Below are 22,639 nucleotides of genomic sequence, written 5' to 3' on the forward strand. Positions count from 1 at the left end.
TGCCCGCCATCAGTGCCCCCATCAATGCCCACAATCAGTGCCCATAGAGCTGCCAGTCAGTGCCCATCAGTGCCTGCTCATCTAGGCACTGATGAGCACTGACTGGCAGCACTATGGGCACTGAGTGTGGGCACTGATGGTGCTGCCCATCAGTGCTCATCAGTGCCGCCCATCAGTGCTCATCAGTGCCACCCGTCAGTGTCCATCAGTGCCATCCGCCAGTGCCCATCAGTGCCGCCTATCAGTGCTCATCAGTGCCGCCCGTCAGTGCCGCCTCTCAGTGCCCAGCAGTGCCACCTCTCAGTGCCCAGCAGTGCCACCTCTCAGTGCCGCCTATCAATGCCGCCTATCAGTGCTCATCAGTGCGGCATATTAGTACCTCCTCATCAGTGCCCATAAGTGCCACCTCATCAGTGCCCATAAGTGCCACCTCATCAGTGCCCATAAGTGCCACCTCATCAGTGCCCATCAGTGCAGCCTATCAGTGCCCATCAGTGCCGCCTCATCAGCGCACATCAGTGAGGGAGAAACATTTATTTTCAAAATTTACTCGCAGAAAATAAGAAAAACTTTTTTTTTTTTTCAAAATTTTCTGTCTTTTTTCTTTTTTTTTGGAAAAAATAAAAAACCCAGAGGTGATTAAATACCACCAAAAGAAAGCTCTATTTGTGTGAAAAAAATGATAAAAATTTCATATGGGTACAGTGTAGCATGACCGCGCAATTGTCAGTCAAAGTGTGCGAGCGCTGAAAGCTGAAAATTGGCCTGGATGGGAAGGGTGTTTAAGTGCACAGTAGGCAAGTGGTTAAGGCCTCCAGAAAAGAAAACAGACAGACAGTCAGAACACCAGGGTTGACACATTTCAAATATAGTTTGAGGACTGTAACTTTTACACAGATTAAATAATAATATATTTGGTGTTTTTTTTACAAATGAAATGTAGCAAATTACATTTTGACCTAAATTTATGAAGGAAGATTATTTATTTGCGAGGTTTTATAGCAGAAACAAAGGGAAACAGTTTTCTTATAAATTCTTTGTCTTTTTTCCTTTATATAGTAAACATTAAAAAACCCAGTGGTGATTAAATACCACCAAAAAAAAGCTATATCTATCTAAAAAGAAATGAATTAGGGAACAGTGTTGCATGACACTGAGTTATTGTCAGTCAAAGTATCACAGTGTTGAAAAAATGCCCAGACAGGAAGGGGGTATAACATGCAGGTCTTAAAGTGTCAGTAAACCCTTCTATCGTTTTCAGCCAAAGAAGCTGCTATCTTGGCCTCTGTTTAATCCTCAACTGTCATGATGCTGCACATGTGATCAGTTATGACAACAGCCATTGGATGGTCTGACAGTTTGGTCGAGAGCACAAGTAAATATGACAGCTAGTATTTTACCGCATGCCAGGAATAGACATATGCCGGTTTTCGGTAATTCGATACATCGCGGTATTGTTATTGTGGCATTTTTAAAATACAGAGTTTCTCTGCTCCTGGGTCTGACTTGTGAATTGATACATTTCAGTGAGCTGGATGACTCATTCACTCACACAGCTAAGCCTTTCAGCATTAAGTCTCCCAGTAACTATAAACAAAAATGATTACATTGTATCTTTTCCTTCCCTCTGCCAGGGAGAAAGGAAGTTTAACCTCTTAAAGACTGGACCTTTCTCTGACACTAGTTGCTTGCAAGTTAAAATCAGTTTTTTTTTTGCTAGAAAAGTACTTAGAACCCCCAAACATTTTATATATATTTTTTAGCAGAGACCCTACAGAAAAAAATGGCGATTGTTGTAATATTTTATGTCACACTGTATTTGCGCAGCAGTCTTTCAAACGCAATTAATAGACTTTAATGAATAAAAAAAAAAAAAAACGTAACAGTAAAGTTATCCCAATTTTTTTTTTTTTTTGTTACACAGAGAATCGTGAGAGAATCGTGATCTTTATTCCAAGCTAAAAAATCGTGATTCTCATTTTGGCCAGAATCGTGCAGCTCTATATATATATATATATATATATATACACATACACACACACACACGCATAGCAGCCCACATTACATTATTATATAGCCATCAAGCAGTGTCTGGCCTACCTGGTGATGACTGGTCCTGGCGCTCTGATCCGATGGCCTGGTCTTTAAAGGGGCAAATCCTTGCGATCCAGAAGTGGTTAAACCTGCAGGAGGACCGGTGTTTTTATCTATTAATGACTTTACTATTGCTTTAGGCCTGGTTCACATGTATGCGGGTTGGTGGTTCACATGTATGCGGGTTGGTGGTTCACATGTATGCGGGTTGGCGGTTCACATGTATGCGGGTTGGCGGCCCACATTTGCACAGGCATAGCAGCCCATTGATTTGAACGGGCTGCTATGTCGTCATTTTCCGCAGAAAAAAGGTGCATGCAGCATTTTTTTAAAATTCAGTGGCCTTGAAATCCATCCTGCTTTTGCACCATGCGACTAACCTGCAGTTCCTGCTCTGGCAAGCTTTCTGCATTTTTTGTATACGTGGGCACGGCATTTAAAAACAGTTTGCGTGTGCAGCAACGGCAGGTAAGTCGCATGGTGCAAAAGAAGGATGGATTTCATGGCCACTGCATTTTTTTAAATTCTGCATGCACCTTTTTTCAGCTGAAAACGCAGGCATAGCAGCTCAAGCCCATTCACATCAATGGGCTCCTATGCCTGTGCAAATGTGGGCCCCCAACCCGCATACATGTGAACCAGGCCTAAAGCAATAGTAAAGTCATTAATAGATAAAAACACCGGTCCTCCTGCAGGTTTAACCAATTAATGACTTTACTATTGCTTTAGGCCTGGTTCACATGTATGCGGGTTGGGGGCCCACATTTGCACAGGCATAGCAGCCCATTGATGTGAATGGGCTTGAGCTGCTATTCCTTGCGTTTTCAGCTGAAAAAAGGTGCATGCAGAATTTAAAAAAATGCAGTGGCCATGAAATCCATCCTTCTTTTGCACCATGCGACTTACCTGCCGTTGCTGCACACGCAAACTTTTTTTAAATGCCGTGCCCACGTATACAAAAAGTGCAGAAAGCTTGCCAGAGCAGGAACTGCAGGTTAGTCGCATGGTGCAAAAGCAGGATGGATTTCAAGGCCACTGAATTTTAAAAAAATGCTGCATGCACCTTTTTTCTGCGGAAAATGAGGGCATAGCAGCCCGTTCAAATCAGTGGGCTGCTATGCCTGTGCAAATGTGGGCCGCCAACCCGCATACATGTGAACCGCCAACCCGCATACATGTGAACCACCAACCCGCATACATATGAACCAGGCCTAAAGCAATAGTAAAGTAATTTATAAACAACACCTCCTTCAGGTTTAACCACTTCTTGACCACAAGGATTTGCCCTCTTAATGACCAGGCCATCGGATTGGAGCCGAGCGCCAGGACCAGTTATCACCAGTTAGGCCAGACACTGCTTGATGACCTATTTTAGGCCTGGTTCACAGAGTCTGTACTGACTGACTATATAATAATGTGCATAAGTGAACCAAAGCCCCTAAATTCAGCAATGAAATTGAAGTGAGGTGGAAATTTAATAATTTAAATTTAATAATAGAATACCGTGATAATACCGTATACCATGGCAAAACCTTAATCAATTAATCGCAGCATGAAAATCTGATACCGTCACAAGCCTAGCCAGGAATGCAACTGATTTTTGAAATGGTAAAATCAGTGGGTTTACTTCCGTTTTAAAGTGGTTAAGGACTAAACATGGCCATACATTATGCAAATTTTATTCAGTTCCTGATGAACTGGCAGAGATTCTCTACACAAGGGCTCTGTCACCACCCTCCTACCCAACATGCGCGAAAATCAAAGGAGCCTGGATGAAAATTGTCAGCTGAACAGTGGCTACATCTGATTGGCTGCTGAATGGGTATTCAGACAGCCGCTTGTGCCAGATGTCACACTACAATAGGAGCAACAGGAGATATGGCAGTCAATGCTGCATAGAGTGTAAGGGGAAATCTGTGAGATTTTTTCCTTTTAGTTCAGCCCCCAGGTACGTACAGTATGTATGTGCAAGTGTATATGGCGAATGTGTTTGGTTAAATTGTAATGCATTATTTAAGCATTTCATTAGAATTCCCAAACTCATATACTCCTGGAGTAAAAATCTAATAACGTTATTATTTATGGTATTACGGTTTGAACATGCACTACAGACGCAGATTAAGCCATTGTGATATAGAAGTTATAGATCATAATGGCTAAATATGTGCCTGTAGTGCATGTTCAAACCTTAAGGAGGAAGTAAACTCCTTTTTTTTTTTTCCCTGCAAAGTAAGTGCATAATGTGTTAGTATGTATGGCATACTAGCCCATTATGTGACACTTACCTGCAAACCAAGCCCGCGTTGTCCCCGCTGTCGGCCGCATCCATCTTCGCTCATCTTTCTTTCGGGTCTGCGGACTCCGGCTGTATTACTGTCCGGAGTCGCGTGACATCACTTCTGCGGGGGAACCGCCGGTCACAGTACAGGACTCTGAAGAAACAGCACGGGCGGCCGTTTCTTCAGAGAGCATACGCTGTTGACATCCTCGGCTGCATGCAATGTAAATATCTCCTATACGGTGCAAGTTTTGGAGATATTTACAGTACCTATAGGTAAGCCTTATCAAAGGCTTACCTATAGGTAAAGTTATAAAAGTGGGTTTACAATCACTTTAACCACTTCTGGACCGGAAGGATTTGCCCCCTTAATGACCAGGCCATTTTTTGCGATTCGGGACTGCGTTAATTTAACGGACAATTGCGCGGTCGTGCAATGCTGTACCTACATAAAATTGATATCCTTTTTTTCCCACAAATAGAGCTTTCTTTTAGTGGTATTTGATCACCTGTGCGATTTTTATTTTTTGCGCTATAAACAAAAAAACAGCGACAATTCTAAAAAAAAAAAAATAATTTTTTAACATTCTGATATAGAACATTCCCCAAAAATAAAATGTAAAATGAAAATTTTTTAACACTTTAGGCCAATTTGTTTTCGGCTGCATATTTTTGGTAAAAAAAAAAAAGCGTATTTTGATCTGTTTGCGCAAAAGTTATCCCATCTACTAACTACGGGAAAGATTTATGTCATTTTAATTGTTTTTTTTTTACTAGTAATGGCGGCGATCTGCGATTCTTAGCAGGACTGCGACATTGCGGCGACAGTTTAGACCCCTAACTGACATATTTGACACTTTTGGGAGGACCAGTGACATTACTACAGTAATCAGTGCTAAAAATATGCACTGTTACTGTACTGACACTGGCAGGGAAGGGGTTAACACTGTGGGTGATCAGGGGTTAAATGTATGCCTAGGGAAGTGATTCTAACTGTGGGGGTTGGGCTTTTGAAATGATCACAGAGACCTGTGATCCTATATAGAAGGATCACAGGTGCTCTGTGATCATTCCAGAGAGAAGAACGGTCAGCTGTGTTTATAACAGCTGACCGTTCTGCTCTCTCAGTGGGGAGCGATCACGGGTGGCCGGCGCATTCGGAGCCGCCGGCCCGTGCATCGGAGTCCCCGCTGCAGAGTGGGAGCGGGAGAGCGCCACCGTCGTCGCACGCTCGCCCCCTAGCTGCAGGCGTGTGACTGACGTACAGTTACGTAGTTTGGCGCAAGATGGGCTGCCTGCCGTAGTAAATCTGCGGCGGGCGGTCTGGAAAAGGTTAAGGCTGGATTTACACACGCTGCAGAGAAGCTTACAGCAGGGGATCCGGTGCGTCACCATTCTCCGTTTCAGGGGCAAATCAGGTCCGAATTTTCACCTGAATTCGGGCCTGAAACAGAGCCAAAGACGCACAGGACCCTTCCGCAAACCGAACTGCGGCCGACATGGAGCAGTGTGCACCGCCTCCATTGAGAGGCGGTCACACTCTCCTGTAATGCGGATTAGATGCAGGGAAACCCGCATCCAATTCACATCAGTGTGAACCCAGCCTAATACCATAAATAATAGCATGTTAGATTTTTACTCCAGGAGTATATAAGTTTGGAATTTCTAATGAAATACTTAAATAATGCATTACAATTTAAAGTGGAGTTCCACCCATTTTAATAAGTTTAGATCTACGTAATCCCCTTTAAAAATACTTTTACCAATGGAAACTATTTTTTTTTGCAAGGAAATACATTTTTTTCTTCTTTATACATCCGCACTTCCGGGTCCGGCCGCCTATAGGCGATTACGTCACTCTGCGATTCGCAAGGGCTGCTGGGATGTATCCCAGCAGCCCTTGCGAATCGCCTATTGACGAAATCTCGCATTATTACATCGGCACCAGCTGTACTCGGATGTATTGCATTGAGTCCGTGCTCCGCCCTGCCTCTGCCCCGCCTCCTCTCAGTGAGCTCTACGGGATGTAATGCTTTCAGTCCCTGCTCACTGAGAGGAGGCGGAGGCGGAGCGAAGCACGGACTCAAAGCAATACATCCCGTAGAGCTCACTGAGAGGAGGCGGGGCGGAGCACGGACTCAATCCAATACATCCGAGTACAGCTGGTGGCGGTGTAATAATGCAAGATTTCGTCACTAGGCGATTCCCAAGGGCTGCTGGGATACATCCCAGCAGCCCTTGCGAATTGCCGAGTAACGTAATCGCCTATAGGCAGCCGGACCTGGAAGTGCGGATGAATAAAGAAGAAAAAAAGGTATTTCCTTGCAAAAAAATAAATAAAATAGTTTCCATTGGTAAAAGTATTTTTAAAGGGGATTACGTATATCTAAACGTATTAAAATGGGTGGAACTCCACTTTAACTAAACATTATATTTTAGTCAACTAAAACATACTGATTTTGAATTAGCTTTAGTCATAGTCTTTTGACTAAAATGCCATTTTAGTTTTAGTCGTATTTTAGTCATCTGAATTGTTTTAGTCGTATTTTAGTCACCTAAATTGTTTCAGTCGTATTTTAGTCGACTAAAATAGTGTAAACGTTCATCGTCGAAATTAGCACTGTGCGACTATTAATTGAATTTGGAAGTCCTGTACATGTAGTGGATCGTAAAGGAACAGTAAGTGTAGCAGAATGGAAGTAAATTGTTTAGTTTAGGAGCAAGCATAACATATATGTGAGTAGAAATCCTTTGTAAAATAACAAACAGCCGAAGTGCACATCTGTTACAGAAAAAAAAAAACCAACCTATTTCGAACCAGTCTAAAACCGCGCAGTATTTCCTCTCCGAGTTCTCTTGCCCTGATGCTCACATTCTCATACTGAAGAAATTCAGACAAAAAAGTCTCTGCATCTAGAAGTAAAAAAAAAAAACATTTTAGCTTGCTCACAACTAGATAATAAGCATTTAAATGCCATTATATAACTAATAAATATAATTCCCCTTGCCCTCTATTTATCTAGGATTAAACGATTAGCATTTTTAAGACTAACTGACAAATTAGAAGCACTAGAATCTATGCTAAGTGTTAGTGCAACAGCCTAGCATGCAAAGCATATTCATGATGTAAGCCTAGAGCGTGATCAATCACGCAGGTTCCATGCTGGAAGCCATCTTTTATACTAATCTGATTTAAAGCTATTTCTGGGGATCGTATTAATCATGTTCTGCAACTAAAGGAGAAGGCTCATTATACCCACAGAAGACAGTACGACACAGCACACTAGACAGGTGGACTACTGTATTAGGATGAAAGGGAGGAGAAGCTTACGTCTTTGGTGTACTTTTCATAGAGAGGAATGGAACGACAAGTAACACTCTACTGACCTACTTCATTGATTTGTATACTCTATACCAGTGTTTCTCATTTTTTCAGTTGCGGTGCCTTATGCAAAATCTCAAGGCATCCCAGTCTAAAATGTAAAAAAGTTTAAATGTTATGTATCAATAGGAAACCTAAGCCTGGGACAATGCACACAATTGCCCTCCTTAAAGGAAATTGTTAAAAGGAATTAACATCGGAAGCCCTCCTTACAGTGGTAACTGGTGCTCCATGGTTCGGGGAGGGCGGCAGACCGACGTGACCTTGGACCACACCAGCTCCAGCCTGCACCCCATACCCCCCCCCCCCCCCGGTCACTCACCCTGTGCTGCCCATGGACTGACATGTGGAGGTGGCGGGGGCTTCCCCCTCAGTCTCCTCCGTGTCCCCCTTCATTGGTCGGGCTTCCCCTGCATCTCCTCCCTCCTCCTCCTTCGCCAATAGGATGGCTTCTCCCTTCGGCCCATCGGGAAAAGGGTCTCAGGACCCACTTCTTGATTGGCCAGGAGTAGAATCCGTGTGACAATCCCAAATATTCATTCACTATTGTCACACAACTGGGTGGGCTCAGGGCCCCGAGCCCACCATTTTTTGAAGCCTATTAGAGCCTCTGGCTCTAATTACGTGCTTCAAAAAAAAAAAAAATCCCCCATTGGAATCCGGCGCCCTGCATGTAGATTAGGGGGCTGGACTCTTGAATGGGGGGTGGCACTCCTAATGGATGGGGCACCACTGTCTCCTTATGACAGTCTTCCCATCCCGTCAGAGATCTCCCTATACATGAGAGCCCCTAGAGTCCTCATATAACATCAGAGCCCCCCCTAGTCAAAGGACCCTCAAATCACACATTCACCACAATCACACTTTTTGGCTCCAGCAGTGCAGCAGAGGGTGGGAGGTGGAGTAGGTATGGAGGAGATGGACTTCTATCCTCTCCTGAATGCTGGAGGCAGACCTGTATACCACCTGCAGTAGTTCAGCATCATACATTATCGCAGCCAGCCGCCAGCACCATAGGAACGAATGATGAGTGTTGTAACCCTAAAGCATCATTATGGTGCAGGAGGCCAGCCTGCCCGCAGCACCATGGCACTCACTACACTAGTTCAGGGCAAACTGAGTCCCATGCCCATTGCCCCCTGAGTGACAAACACTGCTCTATACAAACAATGGAGAAACAGGTCAGATCAGGCACCTTTTATCTTTCGCCTAAGTGTAACCTAAAACATTGGTTACCCCAACACTTCATATTTCTGATATGTGCCGCCGTACCATGTACTTGAATGAGAAAGTCTCCAGTTCTCTTTGTATTTCTTCCTTTATGTAAAATCCCTGGTGTTCCTATTAGTCCCTCTGCTTTCCTATTAAAAACTGACCACACTAAGCAGGAGAACCCAGCGTGGTCAGTTCTCTGGCTATGCTAGGAACTCAGCCTGCTCTCCTCCAATGATCAGACTTGTTCTGACACACCCCCGCTGCACAGCTAATCACTGGGAAGCTCAGTGTTCTGCTGCTTCTCCTCCCCCAACCGCTTATGCAGCTGAGAACAGAGGGAATGTGATCACTTATAAAAAATGGAAAAAAGGGTATTTATAATGTATTTTTATATCTATACAAAAATGTTTGGCCTTTCATTTCTATTTTAAACTAAATAGGTTGTTTTACAAGGTGATCATTTAGTGGCAATTCACATATATGCGATGTGGGAAAACCTGCGAATCCACTGCGGGTTCCCGCATCCCATTCAAATCATAGGCAGTTCACACTGCCATATGCGAACGCTGGGGGTGGCAATACAAAGTTACCGACACCCCCAGATCAGTTCGCAAATCACAGTGCAAACTGTCAGTTCAGACATGAATCAGATCACCATGTGAACACCCATGCGATCTAATTCTGCTGTGGACCCAAAAAAGTGTCCTGTGCGAGTTGTGTCCGAATGCGATGCAAATTCAGCCATACAATCTGTGAAAATGTGATTTGCAGAGCAGTGCGGTGCGAGTCACATGCGATGTCTGTCATCGCACATATGTGAGCCGGGGCTTAGTCACTTTAAAGCAAACATTTATTATATTGCAGTCTAACAATTCATAGAAGGGATGGTTGCATTTGTTTTCTTTTTTAGGCTTTCTTTCTTCTACTTTCACCTGGTGATCCAGCTAGTAGACAAACCATTTACCACTGACTGGTGTGCTTACAATGATTATCTTTTGTTCAAAAACCTTTAACCCTAAAATAAAAAAAAATGTTTGCTGTAGCTGATCATAAAGTGTGGGCTGGAGTTTGGCTTCGATTTGTTTGTGTATTTAAAGTGTTACTAGGGGAGAGGTGACGCAACCCAGACTGGCCTGCACAGCAATGGTCAGAACTGAGGAGCCCTGCCATTCACAGTTGATATATTTGAAGTTTTATAAATGTATGCACCATGACACTTGATTTCTAGGATTTTAACTTTCCTAACAGTCTTGGTTTGTTTGTACCTTTGTATACCCTTTTTCTAAAAACCAATAAAAAACATTGAAACATAAAGTGTTGCTAAACCCAGGACCCTGCAGTCACTATATCTGGTCTCCCACAGTACACAGAACATGGAAATGCAATTATATTAGTAAATATAAACTGCTTAGTACCTTTTCTCATCAGCAGTATATAGCAGTCTTGTGACTTCTATCATTGTCTGGCTTAAAGCTTGTAGGAGGAGTTCTCATTCTCCTCTGACTGTGGCTGCATGACTCCTGGCCCTCTGTCTGGACAGTGCGGATTGGCCCTGTGCTGATCACATGTACTCTCCCCAAAAAGAAAAAAAAAAAACTCTCTAAAATACACACATGTGCAGAGTGCCCCCAAGGCTCTGTACTTTCAGGCAATAAATTGGGGACTGTGGAAGACCGGGAGGATCAGAGAAGACAAAAACAGCCTTTATACACAATACAGAGGATTAACCTCTTAGGTTCCACAGTGAGTATAACAAGCATGCTTTATGGCATATACAGACTGATTTTACAGTTGTACTGTTTAAGTAACACTTAAATATGTTACTGCATCTAACACTACCTTTCCACCAGACTGACAATGCTGCTTTCCAAAGGCGTCCCCTGTTCTCCTTCGTCCAGAGCGGGGGCACTCTGATACAGGAGTTGTTACTCGTCAAATAACCAGGTGAAAACAGAGGGGAAATAGTCTAAAAAAAAAAAAAAAGCAGCCACCACACCTTAAGATTGGTAAGCTGCAATATAATACACTTTTGATATTGTGATTAGTACCGCTTTAAAGTGATTGTAAATTATTATTACTTTTTTTTTTTTTTTTAATAACAAACATCACTACACTTATCTGCTCTGTGCAATGGAATTGAACAAAGTGGTCCTGAACCTCTTCTTTTCGGGTCCCCCACCGGTGCTCCTAGCTCCTCCTCTCTGTCCAGTGCCCCCATAGGAAGCTGCTTCCCATGAGGGCACCCTGCTGTCTGTGTCAATGAACTCAACCCTGCGCCCCACTCCCGCATCACTGGCTTCGACTGACAGCAGTGGGAACCAATGACTCCCGGTGCCCCAGGAAGTCAGCGAGACCTGGAAGCAATGAGATAGAAGAGCTGCAGACATGCACAACACTGGATCGAATGAGGGCTCAGGTAAGTAAAAGGGGGGTGAGGGGCCAATCGATGCCTAAACATTTTTTACCCTAATGCATTAAGGTAAAAAATCTTTAGGCTTTAGAACCACTTTAACCTCTTGCCAACTGCGCTATAGCCGAATGAGAGTTATAGCGCAATCGCACATTTCTGGGATGGCATCTACTTTATCATGTGACCAGCTGTGTCCAAACACAACTGATCACAGTGTAAACTGAATTTGCTGGTTATTGGCGAGCCTCTCCTCACACTGACAGCACGTGAGGGGAGGAGAGGTAATCCAAACAGGGGACACCTACACTGATAATCAGGGCAGCCTCATCAGTGCACATCACTGAAGGAGAAAAATGACTTATTTACGCAATTTTATAACAAAAACCTTTTTTTCTTTGCTTAGCAAGGAATAGGACAGCACCGGAGTAGGTTAGAGTGGGAATAGGACAGCACCGGAGTAGGATGGAGTGGGAATAGGACAGCACCGGAGTAGGTTGGGGTGGGAATAGGACAGCACCGGAGTAGGTTGGAGTGGGAATAGGACAGCACCAGAGTAGGATGGAGTGGGAATAGGACAGCACCGGAGTAGGTTGGGGTGGGAATAGGACAGCACCGGAGTAGGTTGGAGTGGGAATAGGACAGCACCGGAGTAGGTTAAGTGGAAATAGGACAGCACCGAAATAGGTTGGGGTGTGAATAGGACAGCACCAGAGTAGTTTAGAGTGGGAATAGGACAGCACCGGAGTAGGTTGGAGTGGGAATAAGACAGCACCGGAGTAGGTTGAAGTGGGAATAGGAGAGCACCGGAGTAGTTTAGAGTGGGAATAGGACAGCACCGAAGTAGGTTGGAGTGGGAATAAGACAGCACCGGAGTAGGTTGGAGTGGGAATAGGAAAGCACCGGAGTAGGTTGAGTGGGAATAGGACAGCTACGGAGTAGGGTGGAGTCGGAATAGGACAGCACCGGAGTAGGGTGGAGTCGGAATAGGACAGCACCGGAGTAGGTTGGAGTGGGAATAGGACAGCACCGGAGTAGGTTGGAGTGGGAATAGGACAGCACCGGAGTAGGTTGGAGTGGGAATAGGACAGCTACGGAGTAGGTTGGGGTGGGAATAGGACAGCATCGGAGTAGGTTGGGGTGGGAATAGGACAGCATCGGAGTAGGTTGGGGTGGGAATAGGACAGCATCGGAGTAGGTTGGGGTGGGAATAAGACAGCACCGGAGTAGGATGGAGTGGGAATAGGACAGCACCGGAGTAGGCTGGAGTGGGAATAGGACAGCACCGGAGTAGGTTGGAGTGGGAATAGGACAGCACCGGAGTAGGTTGGAGTGGGAATAGGACAGCATCGGAGTAGGTTGGAGTGGGAATAAGACAGCACCGGAGTAGGTTGGAGTGGGAATAGGAAAGCACCGGAGTAGGTTGGGTGGGAATAGGACAGCACCGGAGTAGGTTGGGGTGGGAATAGGACAGCACCGGAGTAGGTTGGAGTGGGAATAGGACAGCACCAGAGTAGGATGGAGTGGGAATAAGACAGCACCGGAGTAGGTTGGAGTGGGAATAAGACAGCACCGGAGTAGGTTGGGGTGGGAATAGGACAGCATCGGAGTAGGTTGGGGTGGGAATAGGACAGCATCGGAGTAGGTTGGGGTGGGAATAGGAGAGCACCGGAGTAGGTTGGAGTGGGAATAGGACAGCACCGGAGTAGGTTGGGTGGGAAAAGGACAGCACCGGAGTAGGTTGGAGTGGGAATAGGACAGCACCCAAGTAGGTTGGGGTGGGAATAGGACAGCACCCAAGTAGGTTGGAGTGGGAATAGGACAGCAACGGAGTAGGTTGGAGTGGGAATAGGACAGCAACGGAGTAGGTTGGAGTGGGAATAGGACAGCAACGGAGTAGGTTGGAGTGGGAATAGGACAGCACCGGAGTAGGTTGGAGTGGCAATAGGACAGCACCGGAGTAGGTTGGAGTGGGAATAGGACAGCACCGAAGTAGGTTGGGGTGGGAATAGGAGAGCACCGGAGTAGGTTGGATGGGAATAGGACAGCACCGGAGTAGGTTGGATGGGAAAAGGACAGCACCGAAGTAGGTTGGAGTGGGAATAGAACAGCACCGAAGTAGGTTGGAGTGGGAAAAGGACAGCACCGGAGTAGGTTGGGGTGGGAATAGGACAGCACCGAAGTAGGTTGGGGAGGGAATAGGACAGCACCGGAGTAGGTTGGGGAGGGAATAGGACAGCACCGGAGTAGGTTGAAGTGGGAACAGGACAGCACCGGGGAAGGTTGGAGTGGGAATAGGACAGCAACGGATTAGGTTGGAGTGGCAATAGGACAGCACCGGAGAAGGTTGGAGTGTTAATAGGACAGCACCGGAGTAGGTTGGGGTGGCAATAGGACAGCACCGGAGTAGGTTGGGGTGGCAATAGGACAGCACCGGAGTAGGTTGGAGTGGGAATAGGACAGCACTGGAGTAGGTTGGGGTGGGAAAAGGACAGCACCAGAGTAGGTTGAAGTGGGAATAGGACAGCACCGGAGTAGGTTGGAGTGGAAATAGGACAGCACCGGAGTAGGTTGGGTGGGAAAAGGACAGCACCGGAGTAGGTTGGAGTGGGAATAGGACAGCAACGGAGTAGGTTGGAGTGGGAATAGGACAGCAACGGAGTAGGTTGGAGTGGGAATAGGACAGCAACGGAGTAGGTTGGAGTGGGAATAGGACAACACCGGAGTAGATTGGAGTGGCAATAGGACAGCACGGGAGTAGGTTGGAGTGGGAATAGGACAGCACCGAAGTAGGTTGGGGTGGGAATAGGAGAGCACCGAAGTAGGTTGGGGTGGGAAAAGGACAGCACCGGAGTAGGTTGGAGTAGGAATAGAACAGCACCGGAGTAGGTTGGAGTGGGAATAGGACAACACCGGAGTAGGTTGGGTGGGAATAGGACAGCACCGGAGTAGGTTGGGGTGGGAATAGGACAGCATCGGAGTAGGTTGGAGTGGGAATAGGACAGCATCGGAGTAGGTTGGAGTGGGAATAAGACAGCACCGGAGTAGGTTGGAGTGGGAATAGGAAAGCACCGGAGTAGGTTGGGTGGGAATAGGACAGCACCGGAGTAGGTTGGGGTGGGAATAGGACAGCACCGGAGTAGGTTGGAGTGGGAATAAGACAGCACCGGAGTAGGTTGGAGTGGGAATAGGACAGCACCGGAGTAGGTTGGGTGGGAATAGGACAGCACCGGAATAGGTTGGGGTGGGAATAGGACAGCATCGGAGTAGGTTGGGGTGGGAATAGGACAGCATCGGAGTAGGTTGGGGTGGGAATAGGAGAGCACCGGAGTAGGTTGGAGTGGGAATAGGACAGCACCGGAGTAGGTTGGGTGGGAAAAGGACAGCACCGGAGTGGGAATAGGAAAGCACCCAAGTAGGTTGGGGTGGGAATAGGACAGCACCCAAGTAGGTTGGAGTGGGAATAGGACAGCAACGGAGTAGGTTGGAGTGGGAATAGGACAGCAACGGAGTAGGTTGGAGTGGGAATAGGACAGCAACGGAGTAGGTTGGAGTGGCAATAGGACAGCACCGGAGTAGGTTGGAGTGGCAATAGGACAGCACCGGAGTAGGTTGGAGTGGGAATAGGACAGCACCGAAGTAGGTTGGGGTGGGAATAGGAGAGCACCGGAGTAGGTTGGATGGGAATAGGACAGCACCGGAGTAGGTTGGATGGGAAAAGGACAGCACCGAAGTAGGTTGGAGTGGGAATAGAACAGCACCGAAGTAGGTTGGAGTGGGAAAAGGACAGCACCGGAGTAGGTTGGGGTGGGAATAGGACAGCACCGAAGTAGGTTGGGGAGGGAATAGGACAGCACCGGAGTAGGTTGGGGAGGGAATAGGACAGCACCGGAGTAGGTTGAAGTGGGAACAGGACAGCACCGGGGAAGGTTGGAGTGGGAATAGGACAGCAACGGATTAGGTTGGAGTGGCAATAGGACAGCACCGGAGAAGGTTGGAGTGTTAATAGGACAGCACCGGAGTAGGTTGGGGTGGCAATAGGACAGCACCGGAGTAGGTTGGGGTGGCAATAGGACAGCACCGGAGTAGGTTGGAGTGGGAATAAGACAGCACCGGAGTAGGTTGGAGTGGGAATAGGACAGCACCCAAGTAGGTTGGGGTGGGAATAGGACAGCACCCAAGTAGGTTGGAGTGGGAATAGCACAGCAACGGAGTAGGTTGGAGAGGGAATAGGACAGCAACGGATTAGGTTGGAGTGGGAATAGGACAGCACTGGAGTAGGTTGGAGTGGCAATAGGACAGCACCGGAGTAGGTTGGAGTGGGAATAGGACAGCACCGAAGTAGGTTGGGGTGGGAATAGGAGAGCACCGAAGTAGGTTGGGGTGGGAAAAGGAAAGCACCGGAGTAGGTTGGAGTGGGAATAGAACAGCACAGGAGTAGGTTGGATGGGAATAGAACAGCACCGGAGTAGGTTGGAGTGGGAATAGGACAGCACCGGAGTAGGTTGGATGGTAATAAGACAGCACCGGAGTAGGTTGGATGGGAATAGGACAGCACCGGAGTAGGTTGGATGGGAAAAGGGCAGCACCGAAGTAGGTTGGAGTGGGAATAGAACAGCAACGGAGTAGGTTGGAGTGGGAAAAGGACAGCACCGGAGTAGGTTGGAGTGGCAATAGGACAGCACCGGAGTAGGTTGGAGTGGGAATAGGACAGCACCGAAGTAGGTTGGGGTGGGAATAGGAGAGCACCGGAGTAGGTTGGATGGGAATAGGACAGCACCGGAGTAGGTTGGATGGGAAAAGGACAGCACCGAAGTAGGTTGGAGTGGGAATAGAACAGCACCGAAGTAGGTTGGAGTGGGAAAAGGACAGCACCGGAGTAGGTTGGGGTGGGAATAGGACAGCACCGAAGTAGGTTGTGGAGGGAATAGGACAGCACCGGAGTAGGTTGGGGAGGAAATAGGACAGCACCGGAGTAGGTTGAAGTGGGAACAGGACAGCACTGGAGTAGGTTGGAGTGGGAATAGGACAGCCGCGGGGAAGGTTGGAGTGGGAATAGGACAGCAACGGATTAGGTTGGAGTGGCAATAGGACAGCACCGGAGAAGGTTGGAGTGTTAATAGGACAGCACCGGAGTAGGTTGGGGTGGCAATAGGACAGCACCGGAGTAGGTTGGGGTGGCAATAGGACAGCACCGGAGTAGGTTGGGGTGGCAATAGGACAGCACCGGAGTAGGTTGGGGTGGCAATAGGACAGCACCGGAGTAGGTTGGAGTGGGAATAGGACAGCACCGGAGTAGGTTGGGGTGGGAAAAGGACAGCACCAGAGTAGGTTGGAGTGGGAATAGGACAGCACCGGAGTAGGTTGGAGTGGGAATAGGACAGCAACGGATTAGGTTGGAGAGAAAATAGGACAGCACCGGAGTAGGTTGGAGTGGCAATAGGACAGCACCGGAGTAGGTTGGAGTGGGAATAGGACAGCAACGGAGTAGGTTGGAGTGGAAATAGGACAGCAACGGGGTAGGTTGGAGTGGGAATAGGACAGCACCGGAGTAGGTTGGAGTGGCAATAGGACAGCACCGAAGTAGGTTGGGGTGGGAATAGGAGAGCACCAAAGTAGGTTGGGGTGGGAAAAGGAAAGCACCGGAGTAGGTTGGAGTGGGAATAGAACAGCACAGGAGTAGGTTGGATGGGAATAGGACAGCACCGGAGTAGGTTGGAGTGGGAATAGGACAGCACCGGAGTAGGTTGGATGGGAATAAGACAGCACCGGAGTAGGTTGGATGGGAATAGGACAGCACCGGAGTAGGTTGGATGGGAAAAGGGCAGCACCGAAGTAGGTTGGAGTGGGAATAGAACAGCAACGGAGTAGGTTGGAGTGGGAAAAGGACAGCACCGGAGTAGGTTGGGGTGAGAATAGGACAGCACCGAAGTAGGTTGGGGTGGGAATAGGACAGCACCGGAGTAGGTTGGGGAGGGAATAGGACAGCACACGAGTAGGTTAAGTGGGAATAGGACAGCACCGGAGTAGGTTGGAGTGGGAATAGGACAGCACCGAAATAGGTTGGGGTGTGAATAGGACAGCACCGGAGTAGTTTAGAGTGGGAATAGGACAGCACCGGAGTAGGTTGGAGTGAGAATAAGACAGCACCGGAGTAGGTTGGAGTGGGAATAGGACAGCACCGGAGTAGGTTGGGTGGGAATAGGACAGCACCGGAGTAGGTTGGGGTGGGAATAGGACAGCATCGGAGTAGGTTGGAGTGGGAATAAGACAGCACCGGAGTAGGTTGGAGTGGGAATAGGACAGCACCCAAGAAGGTTGGAGTGGGAATAGGACAGCAACGGAGTAGGTTGGAGTGGGAATAGGACAGCAACGGAGTAGGTTGGAGTGGGAATAGGACAGCACCGGAGTAGGTTGGAGTGGCAATAGGACAGCACCGGAGTAGGTTGGAGTGGGAATAGGACAGCACCGAAGTAGGTTGGGGTGGGAATAGGAGAGCACCGAAGTAGGTTGGGGTGGGAAAAGGACAGCACCGGAGTAGGTTGGAGTGGGAATAGAACAGCACCGGAGAAGGTTGGATGGGAATAGGACAGCACCGGAGTAGGTTGGAGTGGGAATAGGACAGCACCGGAGTAGGTTGGATGGGAATAAGACAGCACCGGAGTAGGTTGGATGGGAATAGGACAGCACCGGAGTAGGTTGGATGGGAAAAGTGCAGCACCGAAGTAGGTTGGAGTGGGAATAGAACAGCACCGGAGTAGGTTGGAGTGGGAAAAGGACAGCACCGGAGTAGGTTGGGGTGAGAATAGGACAGCACCCAAGTAGGTTGGGGTGGGAATAGGACAGCACCGGAGTAGGTTGGGGAGGGAATAGGACAGCACCGGAGAAGGTGAAGTGGGAATAGGACAGCACCGGAGTAGGTTGGAGTGGGAATAGGACAGCACCGAAATAGGTTGGGGTGTGAATAGGACAGCACCGGACTAGTTTAGAGTGGGAATAGGACAGCACCGGAGTAGGTTGGAGTGGGAATAAGACAGCACCGGAGTAGGTTGGAGTGGGAATAGGACAGCACCGGAGTAGGTTGGAGTGGGAATAGGACAGCACCGGAGTAGGTTGGGGTGGGAATAGGACAGCATCGGAGTAGGTTGGAGTGGGAATAAGACAGCACCGGAGTAGGTTGGAGTGGGAATAGGACAGCACCGGAGTAGGTTGGGTGGGAATAGGACAGCACTGGAGTAGGTTGGGGTGGGAATAGGACAGCACCGGAGTAGGTTGGGGTGGGAATAGGACAGCACCGGAGTAGGTTGGAGTGGGAATAAGACAGCACCGGAGTAGGGTGGAGTGGGAATAGGACAGCACCGGAGTAGGGTGGAGTCGGAATAGGACAGCACCGGAGTAGGTTGGGGAGGGAATAGGACAGCACCGGAGTAGGTTGAAGTGGGAACAGGACAGCACTGGAGTAGGTTGGAGTGGGAATAGGACAGCACCGGAGTAGGTTGGAGTGGGAATAGGACAGCAACGGATTAGGTTGGAGTGGCAATAGGACAGCACCGGAGAAGGTTGGAGTGTTAATAGGACAGCACCGGAGTAGGTTGGGGTGGCAATAGGACAGCACCGGAGTAGGTTGGGGTGGCAATAGGACAGCACCGGAGTAGGTTGGAGTGGGAATAGGACAGCACCGGAGTAGGTTGGGGTGGGAAAAGGACAGCACCGGAGTAGGTTGGAGTGGGAATAGGACAGCACCGGAGTAGGTTGGAGTGGGAATAGGACAGCACCGGAGTAGGTTGGAGTGGGAATAGGACAGCACCGGAGTAGGTTGGGTGGGAAAAGGACAGCACCGGAGTAGGTTGGAGTGGGAATAGGACAGCAACGGAGTAGGTTGGAGTGGGAATAGGACAGCAACGGAGTAGGTTGGAGTGGGAATAGGACAGCACCGGAGTAGGTTGGAGTGGCAATAGGACAGCACGGGAGTAGGTTGGAGTGGGAATAGGACAGCACCGAAGTAGGTTGGGGTGGGAATAGGAGAGCACCGAAGTAGGTTGGGGTGGGAAAAGGACAGCACCGGAGTAGGTTGGAGTGGGAATAGAACAGCACCGGAGTAGGTTGGAGTGGGAATAGGACAGCACCGGAGTAGGTTGGATGGGAATAAGACAGCACCGGAGTAGGTTGGATGGGAATAGGACAGCACCGGAGTAGGTTGGATGGGAAAAGGGCAGCACCGAAGTAGGTTGGGGTGGGAATAGGACAGCACCGGAGTAGGTTGGGGAGGGAATAGGACAGCACCGGAGTAGGTTAAGTGGGAATAGGACAGCACCGGAGTAGGTTGGAGTGGGAATAGGACAGCACCGAAATAGGTTGGGGTGTGAATAGGACAGCACCGGAGTAGTTTAGAGTGGGAATAGGACAGCAACGGAGTAGGTTGGAGTGGGAATAAGACAGCACCGGAGTAGGTTGGAGTGGGAATAGGACAGCACCCAAGTAGGTTGGGGTGGGAATAGGACAGCACCCAAGTAGGTTGGAGTGGGAATAGGACAGCAACGGAGTAGGTTGGAGTGGGAATAGGACAGCAACGGATTAGGTTGGAGAGAAAATAGGACAGCACCGGAGTAGGTTGGAGTGGCAATAGGACAGCACCGGAGTAGGTTGGAGTGGGAATAGGACAGCACCGAAGTAGGTTGGGGTGGGAATAGGAGAGCACCGAAGTAGGTTGGGGTGGGAAAAGGAAAGCACCGGAGTAGGTTGGAGTGGGAATAGAACAGCACAGGAGTAGGTTGGATGGGAATAGGACAGCACCGGAGTAGGTTGGAGTGGGAATAGGACAGCACCGGAGTAGGTTGGATGGGAATAAGACAGCACCGGAGTAGGTTGGATGGGAATAGGACAGCACCGGAGTAGGTTGGATGGGAAAAGGGCAGCACCGAAGTAGGTTGGAGTGGGAATAGAACAGCAACGGAGTAGGTTGGAGTGGGAAAAGGACAGCACCGGAGTAGGTTGGAGTGGCAATAGGACAGCACCGGAGTAGGTTGGAGTGGGAATAGGACAGCACCGAAGTAGGTTGGGGTGGGAATAGGAGAGCACCGGAGTAGGTTGGATGGGAATAGGACAGCACCGGAGTAGGTTGGATGGGAAAAGGACAGCACCGAAGTAGGTTGGAGTGGGAATAGAACAGCACCGAAGTAGGTTGGAGTGGGAAAAGGACAGCACCGGAGTAGGTTGGGGTGGGAATAGGACAGCACCGAAGTAGGTTGGGGAGGGAATAGGACAGCACCGGAGTAGGTTGGGGAGGGAAAAGGACAGCACCGAAGTAGGTTGGGGAGGGAATAGGACAGCACCGGAGTAGGTTGGAGTGGGAATAGGACAGCACCGGAGTAGGTTGGGGAGGGAATAGGACAGCACCGGAGTAGGTTGGGGTGGGAAAAGGACAGCACCAGAGTAGGTTGGAGTGGGAATAGGACAGCACCGGAGTAGGTTGGAGTGGGAATAGGACAGCACCGAAATAGGTTGGGGTGTGAATAGGACAGCACCGGAGTAGTTTAGAGTGGGAATAGGACAGCAACGGAGTAGGTTGGAGTGGGAATAAGACAGCACCGGAGTAGGTTGGAGTGGGAATAGGACAGCACCCAAGTAGGTTGGGGTGGGAATAGGACAGCACCCAAGTAGGTTGGAGTGGGAATAGGACAGCAACGGAGTAGGTTGGAGTGGGAATAGGACAGCAACGGATTAGGTTGGAGAGAAAATAGGACAGCACCGGAGTAGGTTGGAGTGGCAATAGGACAGCACCGGAGTAGGTTGGAGTGGGAATAGGACAGCACCGAAGTAGGTTGGGGTGGGAATAGGAGAGCACCGAAGTAGGTTGGGGTGGGAAAAGGAAAGCACCGGAGTAGGTTGGAGTGGGAATAGAACAGCACAGGAGTAGGTTGGATGGGAATAGGACAGCACCGGAGTAGGTTGGAGTGGGAATAGGACAGCACCGGAGTAGGTTGGATGGGAATAAGACAGCACCGGAGTAGGTTGGATGGGAATAGGACAGCACCGGAGTAGGTTGGATGGGAAAAGGGCAGCACCGAAGTAGGTTGGAGTGGGAATAGAACAGCAACGGAGTAGGTTGGAGTGGGAAAAGGACAGCACCGGAGTAGGTTGGAGTGGCAATAGGACAGCACCGGAGTAGGTTGGAGTGGGAATAGGACAGCACCGAAGTAGGTTGGGGTGGGAATAGGAGAGCACCGGAGTAGGTTGGATGGGAATAGGACAGCACCGGAGTAGGTTGGATGGGAAAAGGACAGCACCGAAGTAGGTTGGAGTGGGAATAGAACAGCACCGAAGTAGGTTGGAGTGGGAAAAGGACAGCACCGGAGTAGGTTGGGGTGGGAATAGGACAGCACCGAAGTAGGTTGGGGAGGGAATAGGACAGCACCGGAGTAGGTTGGGGAGGGAAAAGGACAGCACCGAAGTAGGTTGGGGAGGGAATAGGACAGCACCGGAGTAGGTTGGAGTGGGAATAGGACAGCACCGGAGTAGGTTGGGGAGGGAATAGGACAGCACCGGAGTAGGTTGGGGTGGGAAAAGGACAGCACCAGAGTAGGTTGGAGTGGGAATAGGACAGCACCGGAGTAGGTTGGAGTGGGAATAGGACAGCACCGGAGTAGGTTGGGTGGGAAAAGGACAGCACCGGAGTAGGTTGGAGTGGGAATAGGACAGCAACGGAGTAGGTTGGAGTGGAAATAGGACAGCAACGGAGTAGGTGGAGTGGGAATAGGACAGCACCGGAGTAGGTTGGAGTGGCAATAGGACAGCACGGGAGTAGGTTGGAGTGGGAATAGGACAGCACCGAAGTAGGTTGGGGTGGGAATAGGAGAGCACCGAAGTAGGTTGGGGTGGGAAAAGGACAGCACCGGAGTAGGTTGGAGTGGGAATAGAACAGCACCGGAGTAGGTTGGAGTGGGAATAGGACAGCACCGGAGTAGGTTGGATGGGAATAAGACAGCACCGGAGTAGGTTGGATGGGAATAGGACAGCACCGGAGTAGGTTGGATGGGAAAAGGGCAGCACCGAAGTAGGTTGGAGTGGGAATAGAACAGCACCGGAGTAGGTTGGAGTGGGAAAAGGACAGCACTGGAGTAGGTTGGGGTGGGAATAGGACAGCACCGAAGTAGGTTGGGGTGGGAATAGGACAGCACCGGAGTAGGTTGGGGAGGGAATAGGACAGCACCGGAGTAGGTTAAGTGGGAATAGGACAGCACCGGAGTAGGTTGGAGTGGGAATA

General features: G+C 48.9%; 1 protein-coding gene across 1 annotated transcript in view; it reads right to left on the minus strand.

Moving 5' to 3' along the window:
- The window catches only part of SKAP1 (src kinase associated phosphoprotein 1), a 706,029-nt gene that overhangs the window by 668,354 nt on the left and 15,036 nt on the right, over positions 1-22,639 (minus strand). Inside the window, exon 2 of the mRNA XM_082271509.1 lies at positions 7,180-7,285. Within this exon, the coding sequence (XP_082127635.1) occupies positions 7,180-7,285 (106 nt within the window). The remainder of the gene's footprint in view (positions 1-7,179; positions 7,286-22,639) is intronic.

Source organism: Pelophylax lessonae (assembly GCF_965119305.1).
Source record: "Pelophylax lessonae genome assembly, chromosome: 11".
NCBI classification, from domain to species: Eukaryota; Metazoa; Chordata; class Amphibia; order Anura; family Ranidae; genus Pelophylax; species Pelophylax lessonae.